At 29.9% G+C, this 22,457-nt stretch overlaps 2 protein-coding genes across 2 annotated transcripts; both read right to left on the reverse strand.

Annotated features, from left to right (window-relative positions):
* Positions 1–653: 653 nt before the first annotated feature.
* LOC100785125 (WUSCHEL-related homeobox 9) lies at positions 654–4,101 on the reverse strand. The gene is made up of 5 exons (XM_006594144.4): positions 3,563–4,101; positions 2,982–3,361; positions 1,724–2,587; positions 996–1,198; positions 654–892 (listed from the first exon to the last, which is right to left on the reverse strand). Exons 2-5 carry the CDS (start codon positions 3,109–3,111, stop codon positions 887–889), a joined length of 1,203 nt encoding a protein of 400 aa, XP_006594207.1. The 5' UTR covers positions 3,112–3,361; positions 3,563–4,101; the 3' UTR covers positions 654–886.
* An 8,539-nt stretch (positions 4,102–12,640) lies between these two features.
* On the reverse strand, positions 12,641–19,089 carry LOC100785660 (lysine--tRNA ligase, cytoplasmic). The gene is made up of 17 exons (XM_014764199.3): positions 18,929–19,089; positions 18,766–18,841; positions 18,538–18,615; positions 18,276–18,441; positions 18,100–18,193; positions 17,254–17,339; positions 16,639–16,757; positions 16,501–16,560; positions 15,278–15,403; positions 14,913–15,195; positions 14,708–14,807; positions 14,463–14,619; positions 13,825–13,968; positions 13,680–13,748; positions 13,434–13,577; positions 13,210–13,310; positions 12,641–12,883 (listed from the first exon to the last, which is right to left on the reverse strand). The coding sequence occupies exons 1-16, from the start codon at positions 18,985–18,987 to the stop codon at positions 13,272–13,274; spliced, it is 1,800 nt and encodes a 599-aa protein (XP_014619685.1). The 5' UTR covers positions 18,988–19,089; the 3' UTR covers positions 12,641–12,883; positions 13,210–13,271.
* Between the last annotated feature and the right edge of the window lie 3,368 nt (positions 19,090–22,457).

A 22,457-nucleotide genomic window follows, 5' to 3' on the forward strand; every position in this document is an offset into this window, starting at 1 on the left:
TTTAAGAATTTTTTTTATAACTTACTAATATATACTCGTGAAACCAAAACATGCTTATGTGAAAATAATAAATCTCTCATCTTACAACTTACTTATATTTAAATTGAATTGGATTGAATTTTGATTTTTTTTATATATATATAGATCACATCTATTTTCCATAAGATACAATTTTGTTCAACTTGATAAGGTGATAAAACTCAACCTTTAACTATTTTTGGATAAAAAAACATAATAGTGTAATTTTAAATAAGTACTTTCTTCCACTTCAATTTTAGTGCTTCTTTTCATTCGTTATAAAATTTCAATGTATATTAATATGGCGATAATTAATACCGAACTAACTCAAGTTTACAATTTCACTGAGATGTAACATTGGCAGTGCCGTAGGTGACTTGAATAAAGCAGCGTCGTGAAGTAATTAATCATACGCAACCCAAAAGCAACGTATATGAGAAATAGTACTTCAAATTCTAAATTACTGTACGTACGTATCGTCGGTGCAAATTAAAATATAATAATATTTTTAACTACATTTTCAAATTACCAATTAAATTTTTTCCAATTGACAATACTATTAAAATGAATAAACACATCCATAATAACCCACACACACATCATATCATATAGGTATGTCATAATACGATCATTAATTTGCTTTAAACTAATTTAAGGAGAAAAGTTGGATATGATCTGGTCAACAAAGTCATAATATCCCATACTATTACTTGAACAACACAGAGCATATCTTAAGTCATTCTCATAATTAGCGGTGTCTACAAACCCCTATCTAATAACCCTAATAGTAAACATACGTAGATATAGATAAGGAGAAAAAAAAGACAGAGAACCTCGCATTCATCATCATTCTTCAGCTTTATACTTCCTATATCTGCAAAATGATGAAATAATAATAATAATAAGAAGTTATGATCAGAAAAATGAAAGAAAAAGAAAAAATTATATTAAACGAGGGATAGGGCTATCTTGCGCACCAAATAATAACAAGCGCCATGCTGGAGTGAATGAAGAGTGAGACCCCATTGGTTTGTTAGCACAGGTTGACCAGTGCTGGCATGGATGAGCACAGCATCATCTCCAAAGGCTTCACGCACATTGAAGGGCCCCAAAGCCACCTCGAATGCCACATCGTTAATGAACACCATTGATCTCGCCGCACCACCTGGATCTCCAATACCTGAGATACACCAGAACAACATCTCTCATGTGCAATTAAAGCCATGCACACGTGACCCAAAATCCCATGGTACCCTCCTATAAATTCAACCTAAATTTTCTTCAACTTATTATAGTCTTTCTTTTTCCTCATCTCTATCATAGAAAGTGTTACAAAAATAAAAACTATTTTTATTAAATAATATCCTACACTCTTCTCGTAACACTGGTAATTAAAGGTAAGGAAAAAAAATGCACTATGGATGACATTTCTGCAGATCATCATGCAAAACCATAGTCAATGCTAGATAGTAATGGATATTTTATAATCTCTTCAGACAACTTATTTTGTTAATCCTCCATTCATATATGTTAGATAAAAAAGTATTAGTATCATAAGTTATTTTTTTTTTATCTCAAATACTGTCATGCAAAACCATAGTCAATAATAAACTAACTAACTAGCTAGTAATTAATGTTTTTATAATATCTTCTGCAACTTATTTATTTTGTTAATCCTCAATTCATATGTTAGATAAAATTATACCTTGAAGTTGATGCATGAGGGGGGATGGAACAGTAGTAGAGGAGGTAGTAGTGATGGGAGGTACAACAACAGTGGTTGTAGTAGAAGGAGCTGTTGTTGTTGGAGTGGTGACACAGAAATTAAGCAGTGAGGGCTGGTGCATTATTTTCACCTGAGACTTGTCTTTCTTTGAGGCAGAAGCAGAAGCAACACCATGGCCTACGATCTCACTAAGCAAGAGGCTAGTGCAAGGACCAACGCTGTTGTGTTGATGAACAACATTGGACAGCTCAGAGAAGCAAAACCCTTGTGATGATGATGTTACTCCATGATGTTGTTGTTGCACTGGGAAGAAGAAAGCCTCAACTGGTGGTGGTGGTGACGGAAGCATAATGGACTCATTAATTCGGGTCTGAAAATAGGTCTGGTTCACAGAAGCAGTGGGAGAATTAGGCATCACATCGGAGAATCCAATGGAGAACACCTTGGTGGTAGGTATTATAAGCTCTTTTGGGGAAGATTTCTCAGACGATGAAGATGATGAGGATGAGGGTGCAGTAGTAGCGGTTTGAGGGAGAGAAGTGGGAGTATGATGATTTTGATCAACAAGGTGGTGATGGTGGTTCAGGTTCTTTGATGATGAGTTTTGGAGATGGCGAAGCTTGTGCTTGCTCCTGGACTTGCGGTTCTGGAACCAATAGAAGACATTGGCATCACCCACTTGCCCATACTCTTGCAACTGTGCCCTTATCTTCCTTATCTCATCCCTCGGAGGATTCACCATTCCAGAGTTGAATATAGCCTCCAGTATTCGGATTTGCTCAGGTTTTGGGTTCCACCTTGGCTTTGGCTCTGGACTTCTCTCCTCACAACCACCACCTCCTCCTGTAAAGTTTAAAACCAACATTAGAAAAAAAGACACATATATTTGTACATATAAATAACAATTTATTAGAAATTACAAGACATTAAAGTGTTACTTACAAATTTTCATGTGACTGTTGATAATTTTTGTCATTAATACTTGGGTCACTAAAATTTCATCCACAATTTTTTAAAAATTATATGTAAATTACTTTGTCATTATTGTTAAGGTTTTTTTTTTAATAAACCATGCATGATGTCTAGCTAGCTATTAATATTTTTTGTATGTATGTAAGAAAGTCAATTGCCAAAGTTAGGGTTAGAATATTGGAAAGGGTTTTGTTATCAAGTTGTGTGAATAGAAGGTGAGTGTGATGAGAGAGACTTTTGATGAGTGTGTGAGAAATAAACTAACCGGAAGAGTAAGGGCTTCTGTGGCAGCTAGTGGAGATGAGGGAGGAGTTGATGTCATGCTGCCATTGGTGGTGAGGGTTGCAGGGCTTGGACTTGAACATGCTTGGCCAGTGTCTATTAGAAGAAGCCATGATGGTGATAATGGGAAATTACTCAACTGAAAGTTGGATAGATATCAAAAACAATAATCCAGAAGCTAGAATGCAGAACTTTTTGTCGCTCTTGTCTTGCTTTTCGGTCTGAACTGAACCAACATAACTTGTGCCTTCTTATATAGCCTCTTCAGCTTCACCTACCCTACTACTACCCCCTCTGTGTAAGTAACTGTGCATCTCACCCATCTTATCGATCATAATGTAAATACTAGTAACATCTTGGCATCTGGTACCAAAAAAAAAAAAAGAAAATTATTCATACACATTAGAAACTCAACATAATAATAAAATGAAAGATAATAAATAAAAGGGTTATTAAGTTAAAATCAAATACATAAAAATGGAGGAAAGGGCAACAGGAATCGCCTGTGTGAAAGATGAACTAAAAAGGAAAGGGGAATTGAAATAAATAAAAAGAGAAGAGTACCATATGTCTCCCATCCCCTGCTATGTTGTAGCTATAGCTTTTGCATATATACACACAACTTTTGCATTAATAGTGTGAAGAAAAAAAGGGTTAGGTTGTGTTATGTGTGTGTGTGTGTGTGGAGAGAGAGGTTCTTTAAAGTACAAGGAAATTCCCCCCGGACGAGAAGCAAATGGAACATGGAAAGGAATACATGCTGGGGACTTAATTAGGAATCTTGTTGTCTCAGAGATGGCACAGGGAAGAGAAGAAAAAAAGGCTCTTAATGCTAGGGAAAAGGGGAAGGGGTGGGGCTCTGATCACTTTGTCTCTTTCTTTTAGCACAATTTCTTTGTGAGAAAGAAAGGGCTTTTTTTGTTTGTTTATCTTCCTCACTTGGGAGTGCTAGCAGTGTTTTAATAATGGGGGTGAGTGAAGAGTGGGGGAGAAATAAGTGTAGGATTATTCTAATGGAAGAGGTTGTTGAAGAAATAAATAAGGGTTGGGGTTGGGAGGATAGGATATGGGGTGATTCAATTTCAAAGTCAAGAAGTGTTTGGATTGGAAAGCGGTGGTGGTGGGCTAGTAATTGCAAGTATTTTTGGCTTATTATTTTGGGCAAAGAAAGGAGGATGAAGAGGTTTGGATTGACTCGAGGGAGCATATTTATTATCTACTATACTACTACACTTGTATTTTTGCCTCAATTAAATCCCTTTAAACAGACTCTTCCACAACTACAATTAAATTCAAATAGATTGGTTCACAAACCTCTTAGTGGTTGTAGATTTGGTTTCTTTAAACAAATTTTCAAGTTGAAGTCTGGTATATGAAATGAAAAAAATATGATTAAGAATAGAAATTTCATCAAAAGTGATCATCTAATTTTTTTTTGATTAATTATTTGATATAATCAACAAATACTTTACATTTATGGCATCATTAAAATTAAAAAAATTAGTTCATAAACTGAGAAGATGGAAACCAAATATCATGACAAATGAAATGGTTTGTAAATATTGATATAGGTTTAGTTCATGAATTATGAGTTGTTGTGTGAACTAATTGGTTTGTATTTATTTAATTACTTTATAATTAATACTTTTGGAAATAAGTACCACGTCAGTTGGATAGAAATTAACAAAAACATATTAAGGATTTCTATTTCTATTTTTTACATCCCTTTTTTTAAACTGTTAATTCTAAATTACTCCTATTTACTGAAAATATTCGGGAAGTGATTTGTCACTTCCATAAATTTAATTCATCAATTCTAGAATTAACCACTTAAAAAAAAACAAGTGATAATGCCATTTAATTAGTAAAAGAAGGCATAGTAAAAAGTAATCACCAATGTTAAAGTTTACTATCTCACTCTCTTACTCAGACAAGGAATCATATACAAATGCTAACCTGTATCAAGAGCTTATTCAATTTATTTATAAAGCTAAAGTAGTCATCCTTCTTTGAGTTAACTTTTAAAAGTAAATTAGAACTCGCCTGTTTTTAATACGAAATCAGAAACCTTATTAAAGAAATTATTGATGCCCAATTAAAAAAAAAACAACTAAAATAAAATTGAAAGACCCGACCAAAAAAGTACAAAGGCCGAAAATGAGTCTCGTTATATAAAAATTAGAAATAAGACTTCTAAAAACTTAAAAGAAAAAAATATAAGTCTAACAATTAAACCAAACCAATTAAACTTTTAAGAGTATTCCATATAACAAACAAAATGATCATGAATTTAAAATATGAAAACATTTTAATTTAAACAAATAAATTACTTCACTCTTCTACACTCACAGAGACAAGACCATTCACAAATTCTCTAATAACGGCTTTCAATACACAACTATATCCGGAGTTCAGTGCATTCTGATAGTTTACCCAATGTAATGCATTCCTTTTTATCCAATTACCAGTCTCTTCTGATATAAGTCCTGATCTTAAACAGTGTACTGTGAAATCTACTACTAATAGTTTACCAACAACATATCCATATGCAACTATCCAAATTAAAATTTGATTTTGGGGCCATAATATATATAAACTATATCCTATTTTCATTATATTTTTATGTCACTGTTTTTAAAATAATCAAATTAAAAACACGCATTTTAATATGCACTTACAATTTTTTTATTCATCTAAGTAAAAAAAAAAGTGTAAGACGTACATGAAATTTGCTGTACAAATAAAACAACCCGCCAAGATATCCACTGGAGCGAACACTTCGTGACAAAGGTGATATGACGTAGACCAGAAAAATGTCGAGATATTTCATATTGATTTGTCCTAATTCAAAGGAGCAAGAATATTCGAAAAATAAGCACATTAAATTTATTAGATGCTAACATAACATGCTCGCTGCTATGCTTTAACAATATTTTTTTTCTGATATTTAATAAAAATATTATTTAAAAATTATCATCAAATATTAAATAAATATTACTAATATGTTTTCGTTATATTTTATTAAATATTGTGTCTAATTGTTCTTGTTAAAACCTTTAGCAACATAAATTATATATAAAATTTGATAAAATGTAATAGAAACATGTTAATAATATTTATTTATATTGAATAACATTTTTTAAATGTTATAAAAGAAATTTAATAATATTTTTATCAAGTATTAGATAAAAAATATTTTTAAAAATCACAAAAGCAATAAAATTGAATATGTATATGCCATTACACGTGTGAACATTGGTAATATTTTTTTACTTAACATTTAATAAAAATGTTAAAAACTTTTAGTAACAATTAAAAAAAGTTATTAGATATGAATAAATATTATTAATATATTTTTATGATATTTTATTAAATGGTATGTATAGTTCATGTCGTTAAGTAAATTAAAAGATATAATTAAAGGTCGCATGTATAATAGTGATGATCCATTATTAGATATATTATTATTATGAATTTTAAATATTAAAAGAAGGTGCATTATTACACACCACGTAAAACTTCTATTTTTATTTTCTTCCTTTTTTTTTTAAGAGATTGAATGCATGTATTATACTCCACATCTTCTTTGACTGTGGAAATAAGTTAATCAGTTTTGTTTGTCTTTGTCTGGTAGAAAAATTGAATGTATGATACCAGGTTGCGATTCAGCTGTCATTCTTTCTGAATGACCACACACTGGCTTCGGAAGAAGCATGCATAGGTAGGTTTGAGACCCTATATACTCTTTATGCAAAATCGTGGCATGGAATGGAATAGACGTCAAGAAAAGAATCGGCACAAGCATGAAATCATACATTGCTTCTCTTTTCTTTTTTCATCATTTACCTTTTTTCTTCTTCTTTCTGTCTTACCAAGAAAAGCAAAATTGATACAGTAAATAATAAGAGTAGTTTTGACAAAATATTTTACAAATAATTGTAAAAATAATATTTGTTAATATTATTTTATCATGTATTTTTAAAGATTTATACATAAGAAAATAATTTTGAGAAACTAGTATATACATTGATAGTGTAAGGTTTTTACACTCTTAACCAATAAGAAATCATGCATGTATAGAAAGTTGATTTTTAAAATATTACTTTAAAAGTCTCATATCTAAACTGATTTTTAAATGATTGAATGCATAAAACAATTTACACTAATAATATACATGAAATTAATCTTTATTATTTTTTAAAAAAATTAAAATTACTCAGACAGTATATATTATGGTACTATACATTCAACTTACATTTAAGGGTTTGTTTAGTAGGTAGGAAATGGTGGAAAACTAGTGGAGAAGGAGGAGAAATAGGTGAGAAATGAAAAAAGTGGAGCTTGGTTGTGTGAAAATAGGTGAGAAGAGAAATAAAAATAAGTATGATACACACCTTTTTATTTCCTTACTTAGCGGAAATTGTATAGTAATTACCTATTTGTTACTGATAATTGATTATCATTGATTGTTAGTGCAATTTTACACCGAGAACGTAATTGTTTTACAATTCATAATCAATTATCTTATAATTGATTATGAATTCCTCACAATCAGTTATTTAACATAAAAATTGATTTTTAATTTTTTTTTCTTTTTTCCTCTTTTTTGTTTCTCTTAAACCAAACACTCATTTTTTCTCTCTTTATTTTTATCAACATTATTTTTCACTTATTTTCTTTCTTTCTATCAATCACACATTAGGCTTGTTAGTCATGTGTCATGCACCTATTTTCATATTTATAGAATAGATATGAATGTATATGCAACTAATAGAAAATTTATATATATATATATATATATATATATATATATATATATATATATATATAATATGGTATATATTTATTTTAAAAGCACATATACTATCCACTTTAGAAAATATGTTAATTATTTATGAATGAAATCTAATTCAGTTGATTAAAAATAATATGTGTTTTTTCTCCTAGTTTTCAATTAATATAGATAAAAAAAACGTTAATTATTATTTGGTAAAAAAAGTGTTTTCAGTAGCTCCTGACTACTTTAATTGATTAGGCTACAATTTTTTTTGATAAACCTGTGGTATCTTTCATTGGTTAAGATTGAATAATTTCATTCACATACTCAATAGTTTTAATTAAACATTCTATATTTTTTTAAATTATGACTCATCTATCATAAATTATATTATATAATTCAAAAAATGAAATTATCACTCTCTTCACTATTTTAATTAAATATTCTATTTTTTCTTTGGGAAGTACATTCATTTTGCATGCAATCCCAGCAATTGGCAAAACATATTTTATTTCAATCATCTCAAATTACTTGTTTAATTATTTTATTGTATCTATATGCTCAATATTATTAGTCGTATTTTTTAAATTTATGCCACTGTTTTATTTATACCCTTTAAATCAATTTTAATATATTTTTTTTAAAATATAACTAATGGATAAAAATAACCTTATATTATAATTTAAATTTTTTTATTGTAAATTAAAATATAATTTAATATATTTATTTATTATATAAAAAATTATTTATCCTCAGCAGCACAGGCTAAAAAAAACTAGTTTAATCCGAAGTGCAAATACAGTTGATATATATATATATATATATATATATATATATTATCTTGATCTCTGTACTGCCAGTAGGAGAGGAGGAAGAGAATAGAAAGAGAATAAAACTTGAATCTCAATCTTTAATTTTAGTTTAAAGCCAATATTGCAAAAATTAATTTCGTTTTAGAACTAGTGTAATTTTCTTCAACTTTAACACTTTTTTAATCAATTAAACTAACTGAGACAGGCAATTTTAAAGTAACATAACATGGGAAAGTGTGGATCCATGCAATTTTAGCATTAAGCTTCCACTCATGAATCTCTCACAACTACACCCCAAGTACAGAATCAGAATCAAATTGGTTGAGTTTCTTCGTTCCTATTAGAAGGTTCACAGAACGAAATTTTCAAGTTTCATGCAAGGCACGAGATAAGTATTTTGATAAACAAGCCAAAGTGAAAGGCTAGCTAGCTAGCATTATTTATGTATGATCGAATGGCATTTAATACAAAGTTAGGTGATCAGAAAGCAAGAAAAACTATATATTTTCATAGTATCTACATTAAATCTTTTCATAGGTTCTGACATATGACAAGGGGACCATGCATGGCCAACACTTTTTCTTCTTTCTCTGATCTCTCTCATCTCATGCTCTCTGTTTAGGGCAGACAGACAGGAAACTAGGCAGAAAATTGGGACTACAATCGCATCAAACAACTTTAGCAACTGAAGTAGACCTTCCTGAGAGGTAGCATTACTATACTTGTGCTTGCATTAGTCATTAGTGTAGTAGTGGCTACAACTTTTGGAACCCTATTTGGTGTTTTGGCCATAACTCTACTCCACTTTTTTTATTTATTAATTAATACTATAACCCTAGCAAAGTGCAAAACGTGCGCAAGCAAGTGTACCTTGTGTGAACAATAATATATGAATTGCAAAATCAACAATACCAACATGGTATAACATATTTGGTAAAAATAACTTTATTCCTTCAGTATTTGGTGAAAGTTGAATTTTTGACTCGAACATATGAAAAAATATTAATTTTTTAAATAAATTTTAATATTTTGGAAATTAATCTTTAATTTTCGAGTGAGGAATGCCATGGTTTAGAAGAAATAAAAAATCAACAATTATATATATAGTAAGTGTATTCGTACGGTTCCACATACATAGGTAAAGCCATTGCAGAATGCAGTGCAGCAGATACCCCATTCTCTTACCACCTATAATAATGGCATTAATTATCTCTTTGATTTGCACTTGTAGTTCTAGTTCTAGGGGCTTGATTCTCTGCACCAGTGGCCACGTATGTTTATTTATTGATTTCCTTTCTAATCATCTTTCCCTTTTGTCTGTTCCCACCGTTCTGTCTGCACCAAAAATGAGATGAAAATCAGTAAGTAATCTCTTGCTGGACCACTCTGATAAAGTCATGCTGTGATGACCACCCTCTGATGAGAGCTGTGTTAAAAGCTCTCTGTAGGTTTCTTACTGCTGGGATAACCATGTCCATGATTATGATTTTAGTTTGAGTATCAGACAAATACAAATTGGCTGTGTGTAAATGATTGGAGACAAAATTTAAAGTTGCCAACTCAGTCTATTGTTTACCCAGATGTGAATGAAAAGAGTAATGTAATGGAGTTAACCCAACAGGTTACAACACTAGAAAGCATAAGTAATTCTATTCTATTAAAGGGCTAATCAATTTTATTTTATTTAAAAAAAAAAAACATTACTACCAAGTACTTATCACTTTTTTAGGAGATAAAAAACAGTTATTTAGTAACAGTATAATCTAATCATAAATCACAATATCATAAATTTATTAATTTTTATAAAATTATCTTAAAAGTTATATTAATTATGACTCACGATGAATGGATCGATAATAATATAAAACTATTTTGTATTGTTAGTATATCACTATTAAACTCTTTTAAAAAAGGTTTGAGTCTATTAATATTTTGTAAATTTAGAGTACATATATATATAAGGTTTAAAAAAGGATTGAGTCTATTAATATTTTGTAAATTTAAAGTACATATATATAAGGGATAAAATTCTAATGATGAATAATACAAGAACTAGCAAGTTACTTATTTATTTACTCTTTAAATTAATCACATTCACATACTATTTTAATGTTGGTATTCTCTGTTTATTTTTCATTGTATAACATTGTAGTTTCAGTATAAGGAATTATGTTTCTTCATTATTTCCCTTACTGGATCAACTTGAATCCTCTCTAGCTACTATCCTGCTAAATTAGTTCTTGCAACAGTGGTTAAAAAAGATTGAATGTGATCAAAGGCTGAAATTTCTGCTGGACAGAGAAAGCGAGAGGATCTAGGTTCGTCACCATGGTAGAAGATGCAGATGGTGATCCCATAAAATTACTCTAAGAAGCATAAGATGGTGATGATATATAGAAAAGTATGAGAGAAATAAATTAAGAGTATAATTTGATTTAATTTTGACATTTTTTTATTCATACGAATAGAGGGCAGTATTAAGAAATTTACAATAATTTACGCACTGAGTAATATCCCTTGATTTAATTTTGACATTTTGGTGATGAGAAAAACAAAAATTACAAGATAAACGTGACAAAATCAACTTTTCTTAAATTATGATTATTTGATTCTTTTGTAAGTTCTTAAACTCACTATACGAAAATCAAATATTGATTCAAAGGTGATGGTTTAAACATATTTATTTATCCAATAAAAGTGACTTCAATGCTTTTGTCTATCATCATCTTAAATTGACTTTAAAAACTCTAGATACTAACAATTAATATTTACTCTCAATTTTTTTATATATACCAAGCTACTGACAAGTTAGGACAAAACATACTTTGTTAGAGACAGTATTTATATGGTATTTTGCTTAAAATGAAGCAAGGACACTAGAAGTCTAGAAACTAAATCTATTACCTTCGGATTAACATATACGCAAACCAATTATAAAAATGTACAACACATATACTTGATTATTATTTTTAGTTTTTTTTTTAAATGAGCTGAAATTTCACATGAAAATGATATCAATAAATGTAATTAGATTGTCATACTTCGATAACGATGGCCTTTGTAAAGAGGAGGCGCAAAGGTACATTTGGTTTTGCAGGTTGCTAATTTAAGTTCTCAAAATCTCTCCTCCGTGAATTAAAACAATACATCTCTTTGATCATGAATAAAAATTAAAAATCCAAAATTCATTCTTCCCAAGAAAATTGGGTGCCCATGCACATACACTCAATTGAAACCAACATAAATGCATAAGCTTTACCCGAAAATATTGTTGCCTAAGAACTGATATATCCAACATTTGTAGCCCTCCCTAACGAGGATCGATTTTTTTACTTCCTTAAGAACTAATATGGTCAACGTCTAAGTTCTCAGACAAATTTGGGGGTAATCACTATACAATGACTATCAATAAAAATAAAGAAAAAAAGGGTTCAAGCCATTAATTGAATTCAAAATAACTTGTTCACACTTCACAGCCTTTGTTGCTGCTAGACAGATTGATTGGCTTAATAAGGTTTTGACAAGCAAATTAGCCCACAAATGCCCTTAATTACATACGAAAGCTTAAAACATAGTTACACTTGCAGCATGTTTGGATCTGCCTCAGCTTGCTTTTAAAAGCACGTCTTTTTTCACTTTAGCCCAGCCAAATACGTGAGCTCTTGCTAGACGGACGCACACCAAACATATATTTAATTTAGAGCTTACACAAGCTAACCCGCATAACCCATCAGAACCAAAACAAAAAGGGTCAATCAGATTGACCTCGAAATTTTATATATCAACACACTAACCCACGTATATATTTTATTACATGTATTTTCGTAGTTATTTAAGGAACACCATTTTAACTTGCTATATGCTTTCTTTTAGCTTCATGAATTATCCTCATTTTCAAATAAAAAGTGCATTCGGATTGGCCTACCAACCCGCAGATTAAAGCCAACCTAACAAAATATAAGCTCATTTAGAATGTGGACTCTAGCGAGCTACCTCACACTCTTATCTATGGATCGAGAGAATAATTTCGAGCTTCAGCAATAAGGACGTTAGTTGGTGAGAAATCTAGCCATTCTATTGTCTCAAATCTCAAATATGTAATAAAAAAAGCTGGTATATGACAACACGTTCAATCCAATCACAAATAAAATCTAGAATAATGTCTCTCCAAACCGCCCTTAAGTAATAGATCAACAGATGTGGATGATGCATGACCAGTCCATGGCAAGTCTCCTAATCAAGTACATAAATCAAAACTGAGATCCCATGTTTAATCATCTGGCATTTCTCATGTTCCTGAAACCATTAAAAAGAAAAAAGGAACTTAAACTCCACAAAAAGATAGATTTTAAGTCATAAACAAGATTATCAAAATCAAACACTAATCAATACCAACAGGAAGCATTGACATTATACAAGTAGATATGAATTAACACCTGAACTCTGGATAATCAAGTAATAACATAATTTTTCTAGACTCGTTTTCATTAAAAATAAAAATGAACAGAGCCAAATAATCATTTATCAATTGTGGTTGAGCAGCTTACAGAAATACCAAAACCTACTTGCAGAGTGTTAGAGTTATGTGGAATATACATTTGACGGTTTGAGGCAGAGCATACCTGTGTAAGTGTGTCTGATGATTTTACTGCTATGAGATTTAAACATAGCTTTGACTGAAGGCTCAGTCTTGAGGTTTCATGGCAGGGAAGAGAAGAACCTCCTGTCACCAAAAGGACAAAAGATAGTAAGAAATTGTGAAAACAAAGTAAGCATGTCACCAAAATGACAAAAGAGTAAGAAATCATGAAAACAAAGTAAGCATGCAGATAGAGAGAGCAAAAACCTTGATATTCTGTGAATCTGTCAGTAACATGGTCAACCGATCAATACCCAAACCCCAACCACCAGTAGGTGGCAAACCATACTCCAGAGCCGTACAAAATGTTTCATCGAAGGCCATTGCTTCATCATCACCTGATTGTCGATCCTGACATGTAAAACAAATAACAAACAGCTACTAATATTTTCTATATAAAAAGCCCAACAATTAGAGCATAGTACATATTACCATTGTATCAATTTTCATTACCTTGAGTTGTTCTGCAAATCTTTGTCGTTGTACTACAGGGTCATTCAATTCAGTATATGCATTGCAAAGCTGAAAAGTAACAGCGATCAGAAGCATGTTTCCATTTTATTTTAAATAGTAAATCACCTAAATTTCATGATCTTACTTCATGTTTATTAACAAACAATTCAAAACGTTCAGTCAGGCCAGGTTTTGATCTGTGCCACTTTGCTAAAGGACTCATGATCTCAGGGTGGTTTATTATGAATGTAGGATTTACACATGTCTCTTCCAAAAAGTGACCAACAAGCTGCAATATGAAAAGAATATAATTATATTTCCTGCAGACACTTCATAATAAAAATACATTAACGATGCATTATTAGAATTGTGCAAAATTAAAACTGAAATTATATCTATAATTTGCAAAATTAAAACTGAAATTACAACTCACTAAATAGAAAGTTGGAGCTCTTAATTGGAAATTACAGTTATATTACTACAATGGCTCACTGTTGTTTTACAAAGTCTAGAATGTCTGTAGACTATAGTTCTATCCCCTCCCAACCATTCATGTATATTTCATTTTCCCAACCATAACACACAAAACTAATGCTTTTAAGTCCATCAGAACTCCTTGTCCTGGTCTTAAATCAGACCAGCAACAACAAAACAAGTGTGACAGAAAAACAAGGCCATCAAAATTTTTGATACATTCTGACAAGGAAAAGGAATGTAAATAATCTTTTAGATAAAAGCAAAATTTAAAAACAAAGTAGATAATAATTAAAAAAAGGGGATTACTTTATCCAACAAACGAGCAGTTGTCTCAGGGGGAGGACATTTGATCTCATACTTCAAGCACACGTCCTTCAAATATTGATTAGCTTCCTCACTCGACAAGTCTTTGGGAATACTTAGGCCTGCCATCTTCTCTAATTCATCAATCATGTCAATCCTTCTGTAACAATTAAAAATCCAAATCTATCATTCAAAAATAGAATAGAATTATAATGAACATTAGTGACCAGATAATGTACACTACACACCTAAAAGGAGGAGTAAAGTCAATTTCAATAGGTTCCTTGTCAATCCCATCAGCATGATACTTGATTTTATAGCTCCCTTTGGTAAGTTCCTTAACCATACCTGTTTTATGGTTTTCACATCATGAGATTAAGAAACTGATTTGATGATGATGATGAAAGAGAATCAATATTAACATTAAAATTAAAATACCCATTAAATTCTTACCACTCAACATTTGCTCTGTTATATCCATTAAGTCGTTGTAGTCCTTATAAGCCATATAGAACTCACAGGTAGTAAACTCAGGATTATGGGTCAAATCTATGCCCTCATTCCTAAATTGTTTACCAATTTCATAAACACGATCCAGTCCACCAACAACCAACTCCTTAAGATAAAGTTCTGGAGCAATCCTCATGAATAACCTCATGTTAAGATCATTGTGATGTGTTACAAATGGACGGGCTGCAGCTCCACCAGCAATCATGTTCATCATTGGTGTTTCAACCTGAAAGTGATGCAAAAAGTAGATGAATGGAAGAACATAAACCACAGGATCCAGCATCAGAATACTCGGACATAGAACAGACCTCCAAGAAATCAAGGTCATCAAGGAACCTCCTAATATAAGAAATGATTTTAGACCGGGTCTTGAATATTTCTCGAACCTCTGGATTAAGCATCAAATCCAAATGGCGTAACCGATACCTAGTTTCCTTAAGAAAAACAATTAATTGAATAAAACATATTATTGTCAGTACATGAATATTGAGAGACAGATTAACCAAACATGTTTATTATACCAAGCAAAAAATATAGCTGATAATCTAATACAAGTTTCAAAATTACAATTTACGATGTCCTTGTACAATCTTGGACCAGGATCCTCTAAAGTGAGAGGAAATCTTAATCATTGAATAGATGAATGGTTCAGATTATTACACCATTATTATTTTTATTAAAATTTCAAAAACTGAACGAGAAAAAAAATAAAAAAATCTCCCTGTCAACTGTCAAGTATAAGGAACCTCATTGTAGACCCTCTTAGGTTAGAATCATTTATTTGATGCAATGTGGGATGCTGTAAAGTTCATGTACAAAGAATCCATTCACATTTGCCTGTTTTTGGATGCTACATTGCCCTCAGTCACATTCACAAGGCTGTCAGACCAAATGAGATAAATCTCCTACAAAGATCCCATCACCAATCCAGTCATAAATATCAAAAGATGAATTTGTGAGTCAATTTTTCAGGAGACTGGGGACATAGGTCATTAACTTTTTTTAGTTTATAAGATTTTCAATAAAAAAAAATAATAGTGTGATAATCAGAGCCATTCATATATTTAATGGCTGGATTATAACAATGCATTTTGTGTCATGGGTGCCTTTGCAAGTTGCAACCAAGTTAGTTCATAAAGAAAATCACAAAAAAGGAGGAAAGGGATAAAACAAATAGATATAAAAAAAAAACCATTTAAGAATCAAAGAAATATAGAATATACTTAACAGCAACAACAATACATTTCAAAAAGAAAAGACACAAACATGCACACTGCACACAGGATAAGTGAATAATAATGACAAGCATCCACCTATCACATTTCATTTCCTACCCTTAACCCTAACCACCAAGGGGAAAGGTAAATTGCATTCCTATATTTTCTCAAATATAAAAGTGCATCCACCCCATTACCACTGTCCCAAGACTGGTTCCAACAACATGAGAGTGCATACAAATCATTAAAAAACATTAAAAACAATGAATGTGTCTATAACAATACACGCTTCATGCCAATAATACGGTTAATACCTGATCTTTCAAAATATATGTTTCAGGATTCCTGGTACTTCCTGGTACCCATGGATTTCTCTGCAAATCATTAAAGTAACATCATTGCCTATGATCACCAAAAAAGAAAAGAAAAGAAAAGAAAAGTATCCTATTGACCTTCAAATTTGCATTATCAGCAGCAGCAGCAGACTTTTGCCTTGGCATCATATGCAAACAATGAGACAGCAACACAAAAGTCTTGGGGAAAATACTAAGTTCACCCTTCTTACTTTTGCCTGGATAATTAAACAAGAGAGAACTGAAAAAGTTGATGATTATAGAGTGAATAAACTTGTAATTCAGAATATAACACTGCAGAATGCATCCTAACTATGGAGAATCAGAATAGAAAAATGTATGCATGATTAGCAGGATTTAGCCCTTTGCAATGAATAAAAAGCACAAGTGTACAGCAAATATGGTCCTAACGTCTAAATTTTGGCAATTAGCTAATATTTACAGAGTGATTATTGGGCTTAAAATGGTTTCCAATTGCTTACAATGAGACACAACTTTCCTGGTTGAGGCAGAAATCATTTAATAATATTGAAATAATCATAGCAGAATTTATATCTTTACACTTTCCTATTCACCTAGACTTGATTCATTTTAAAAAAATCCTTATTCTGCTAATTGCATGTATTATTGTCAAGGTCATAGAATTGGACACAGACCTTATATGCGTGAAAGACAGTTAAAAAAAGATAACCAAAAGTTTATAGCATCACAAACCTGGAAACCCAGTGATACCAACTATGTCCCCACGCTTCACATTAGAATGGAATTTGGAAAATTCAGCCTCATCCAAGTCCGATTTACTGCATTGCTAAGATATCAGTTATTTCATCTATCCAACTAAAATCAAATAGGGTAAAAGAAAAGAAAAGAAAATATAGGTTCAACAATAAGAAAAAAACACCGTTCAGAAAGAATTACAAATACAAAAAAACTATCTTCATAAATTGAAAATACAATCAGCTACATCTAAGTCAAACACCAAGGTAACAAGGTATGCCACAGAACTTGACATTATAACAAGGGGTACCGTAGAATATGGCATTACAGAGTAACCTCTTAAAGTTACATTTTCCATATTTGAATTATTACCACTAAATATTTACCTTTTATAATGCACTGTAGCACCTAACCGAAGTAGTATAAAGAACATAATGCAAAATCACCTAGCGGGATAAGGCTTTGTTGTTGTTGTTGTATGCAAAATCACCTAGTGGGATAAGGCTTTGTTGTTGTTGTTGTATGCAAAATCAATATATCAAAAGACTTCATTACATATTAGCCTACAGTATTTGTGTAACAAAATTATAATAAAAGACCCAAAAGGTTAATGCAGATTATTCTAGAGTGTAAAAAATCGAATTGACTTCCATGAGACACTATTTCAGATTATTCCTCTAATTTAACTATTCCACAAAAATGTTCAGCCATGGCTAATACTAATAGGCTTTTTCACCTGGTTCGAAAACATCCCTATAAATAATTTATCTATATTATTTTGATTCATAATGTTGCACCACCATCATCCCTACATGCACAAAGTTAAACAACAATTTTGGGTACCTCGCGTCGGCCATAAGCTGGACCTTGAAACCGCCACCGTGCAGGTCATAGAAGACAAGCTTAGAACCAGAGGTACGTTTGTGCATGATTCTGCCTGAAACGCATAAAGATTATTAGAATCAGCATACAGCAACAGAAGCAACAACCAAACTATCAATGCAGAAACTGCCAAGTACCAGCCAAAGACACAGAGACATCCTCGAGGTGCTGCCCGTTGCTTAAACCTCCATATTCCTTGATGTATTGATCAAGAGACATAGTGACGGAGAATTTGTGAGGATAAGGGTTATTCCCTTCTGCCTTTTGAACTGCAAGATACTTTAGCCTATTCTCAAGGTATTGCTGCAATGAAATCACCCCAAAAATTACAAAAAAATATATAAATAAAAATTGTAATTAATCAAATATTCCACTGAAATGACAAAAGTGGAGCTTTACAGTAGGGTCCATATCATCTTCATCAGCAGGTGCAGATTTGTTATCCTTATCCTTCTGCATTTCAAGCTTTTCAGCTGCCTAGAGAAAAAAAATATAAAATGAATTACATTATAAATAAAACTCCATTTTTTATAAGAAATTGAAATCCTAATGCAATGAATAATAAAAGAAAAAAAAACAAAGAAAAAACGCTGCATTATCGTTGGGGAAGATGGAAATGTGATTTACCTTTTTGGCCTTCTCCTCCTCCTTGCGCTTGCGATCTTCTTCTCTCTGTTTGTTCTTGAGTTCCCGCTTCAGCGCACTGCGCAAACAAAAAACAAATCAATTATTTGAGGTAAGGCTATTGCGAATTGAAATTTTCATTGAGAAAAGGGTTTCGAGCACTGACTTTTTGCTTATGGTTTCACCGGTGCCGGTAGACGGCGGCGCTTCCGAAGGAACTTCCATTGTTGGAGAAAGACGGAACGAGAGTGTGAGAACAACTAGGGTTTTGCTGAGTCACTCTAATCGCCGACGTGTGTTAGTTGTAACTTGTAAGGAGGTGGAGTTACTAGTACTCTTCGTGTTAAAATTATTAATTTTTTATTTTATTTTTAATTCGTTTAATTATTTATCTATTTAAAAAAGTAAAATATGATTCTTCTTATTATTATTATTTAAACCGGCATAATTAGGAGTAGATGGGACAACCCACCTATAAGTGGCAGCAGGTTTTCGGATGAGTTTAAAAATCTCAAGTCCAGTCAAAAGATACTCCTTTTCAATTATATGAGAAAAAAATAGGTTAAATTAGTTTTATAATTTCACGATTCTTATATTCTTATATTCTTAATCTTTATGGTTTAAAAATATTTTTTTAATTCTATTGTTTATATCTTAATTTTTTTTATTCTTTATAATTTAAAAATATTATTTTTAGTCCTTATATGTTGTATTTTAATTTTTTTTAATCTTTATAGTTTGAAATTGATTTTTATAGTCCCTATAATTTAAATTTTAATTACATTTTAGTTCTTACTAAAAAGATATATAAAAATAATTAGTTACAAATTAGTTATAGATTATCAACTATTTTTTTATTATAAATTATCTTGCGATAAATTAATTACGAATTACTTGCTAATATTTTTGTAATTAATTATAATTGATAATATTATTCATATTTTTTGGTAAAGACTAAAAAGAAATTAAAATATAAAGTGTAGGGACTAAAAAGACCACTTTTAAACTATAGGAACTAAAAGGGAATTAAAATATAAATTATAAGAACTAAAAAAACCACTTTCAAAACGATATGAAACAAAAGAGAATTAAAATATAAAATATAGGAATTAAAAAAATAGCAGGACTAAAAACATAAGAATACTGAAACTATAAGGGTCAAATGAATAATTTAACAAAAAAAAAATTAAGATGATTGCATTATGAAATTGCATTAAAAGTAGAGTAAGATTAGTGATTTAGTTAGTGGGTTCAGTTTCTATGGATTCTTTGCATGTTCTTCTCCTAATTATTGCCTATTCACTCACAACCTGTAGCTTTATCTCTCTACTTTCGCATCTCTCTTTAGTTTACTTCCTTCTTTTTTTATTTCACCCTTTGGTATTATTAGGTCAATTTTCATTATAAAATTATTTGCTGATTAATATGAGAAAAACCGAAGGTAATTAATTGTAGGTGGAAATCTTCGGCGAAGTAAACAATCCACTAAGAATATTTATTATGCAAGCATGGGTCACATCCTCAATTCCCTTATCCTTTGTTGTTATTATCATTATTTTTTTTTACAGACTTTGTTATTATTACTTAAGCCCTAATTTTTTACTCGTGCCATACACATGATTAACAATTTGTTTGTGTATGTATAGAATGATTTTTTATGTAAATTTTTTATATAAGAAATAATCATTTAAAAAATGTAGGTTTTTTTTTTTAATTATTTACCATGATATATAATAAATAGAACATCTAAAAAATAAGTCAATGTAATAAATATATAAAGATAACATAAAAAACAATTGAATTATTATATAAGAAATTGATTTCTCATCATTATTTAAATTTATTTTGTTTTTACTAAATAACTATAAATTGTTAAAATGTATCTTTAAATCCTCAATTAACATGCATGTTAAAATTAATTCAATATAATGAATTTGATAATAAATTATTGATTAATTAAGTTAAATAAATTTAATTTTTTATAACAATTTTACATGATTAATATTGACAATAACGGAATATATAATTAAGATAGATATTATATGTAGTAATACTTTTAAAGTTTAACAAAATACAAATGTTTATTGTAATATGTTTTTTATAAGAAAGATGTCGAAAGTTTCAATTTTATGTTACATTTTTGTTTCAATTTGAACCAACAAATTAATTGATATTGAAGAGTATACAAATAAATAAATAATGTGCTAATAAATATTAAAAAAGTAGATAAGAAATAAATGATAGAAAATAAATATGATTGTAAATTTATCATTCTAAACTCTAAAAAAAAATATATACATTCATTGTGTAATTTTCAATATAATTAAAATCATATTGTATAATCATAAATTTTCCACTCTAAAATGTAACAAAATATAATTATAATTTACGCTTCTTATGCATACGCTTCCTATTATAGATATTACATTTTTACTATATATGATTACCTAATAAGAATCTTTCTGTATAATATTACAAATTAATAAAATAATTTGTAAATTTTTATTTTTAATTCAGAATTCACAATCCAACAATATGATTTATCTTAATAAAAAAATTAATGTAACATTTCAAATTTTGAATTAATTTATTTCTTAAATTAAAGTTTGCAAATATTAGAGTTAATGATTATGAAAATATTTGAATATCAATTAAAAAATTATTTACAGCATGTCAATTTAATTTTTATTTTTATGCAATTATATTATATATATATATATAATGTAAAAGATAATATAATTTTGATTGGACAAAAATATTTAGTAAAAATTTTTATCCATGTGAGTTAAGTATAAATTTTCATACTTGTTTCATTAAAAAAATTTCATCTCTTTGTGTTATATTTTTATATAATTTATATGATAAGTTAAATCTAAATTTTTCTTTATACTTTTAAGAAAAATATTTATTCCCATTTGTTATATTCTGTTTTGTTTTACTTATTTTTTTAAAATCAAATAGCATAACATTATTTTATTTTTATCTATTATATTTCTCTCCACTAAATTGAACACAGCCAAATGAATTAGTGATTATGAGAAAAAAAAAAAGAAAAAGAAAAAAAGAAGCAATCTGTAGACTCGCCTTCTAGACTCTCCTTCATCAACAATTTTAGTCCTTGTCATCAAATTTTGCCGCTAAATGTGAAAACTAAAAAATTTAGGGACCAAAAACCTAATTAACACTTTTTATAAGCAAAATGTATTTTTATTAAGAAAGTGAACAAACACTTATATAATTAATAGATAATTGAGTCATTTAAATATGTTGATCAATATTTAGTTCTTGATTATATATTAAAAAGTTTTATTCAAAAATAAAAAATCATTTCAATATTATTTACTCTTTAAAATAGATTATTAGTCTCTTATTGTTATTTAAATGATATCTTTAGCGCACAGTAACATTGATCACTCTATTAAAGTAAAGAAAAAATTAAACAAATTTATTTGAGTCTATGTCCAAAGCCAAAGCTTCCTTCCCCCATTAAAACCAAAACAAAGAAAAGAAACATGATTTTTATTAAAGCACATCAGAGTGAACGGGGTCTTGTATATATAAGTATATAGCATCTCAAACCCCAAATATCATCCCAAACAAAAATGAAATATTTGGTCTGGGCAAAATTCTTGGACGTAATGAGAAGATCATTTGCTTAACTATTGAGTTATTTTTTTAGACACCCTAATCTAATT

The sequence above is a fragment of the Glycine max genome, chromosome 13 (assembly GCF_000004515.6).
Source record: "Glycine max cultivar Williams 82 chromosome 13, Glycine_max_v4.0, whole genome shotgun sequence".
In the NCBI taxonomy this organism is placed as follows: Eukaryota; Viridiplantae; Streptophyta; class Magnoliopsida; order Fabales; family Fabaceae; genus Glycine; species Glycine max.

Coding starts and splice junctions, on each gene's coding strand:
- LOC100785125 (XM_006594144.4), bottom strand. CDS start 3,111: ATGGCTTCTTCTAATAGACACTGGCCAAGCATGTTCAAGTCCAAGCCC. Junction 2,588..2,981: donor CAGAAGCCCTTACTCTTCCG/GTTAGTTTATTT, acceptor TAAACTTTACAG/GAGGAGGTGGTGGTTGTGAG. Junction 1,199..1,723: donor CCTCATGCATCAACTTCAAG/GTATAATTTTAT, acceptor GGTGTATCTCAG/GTATTGGAGATCCAGGTGGT.
- LOC100785660 (XM_014764199.3), bottom strand. CDS start 18,987: ATGGAAGTTCCTTCGGAAGCGCCGCCGTCTACCGGCACCGGTGAAACC. Junction 18,616..18,765: donor AGGAGGAGAAGGCCAAAAAG/GTAAATCACATT, acceptor TTTTTTCTCTAG/GCAGCTGAAAAGCTTGAAAT. Junction 18,442..18,537: donor AAGATGATATGGACCCTACT/GTAAAGCTCCAC, acceptor ATTTCATTGCAG/CAATACCTTGAGAATAGGCT.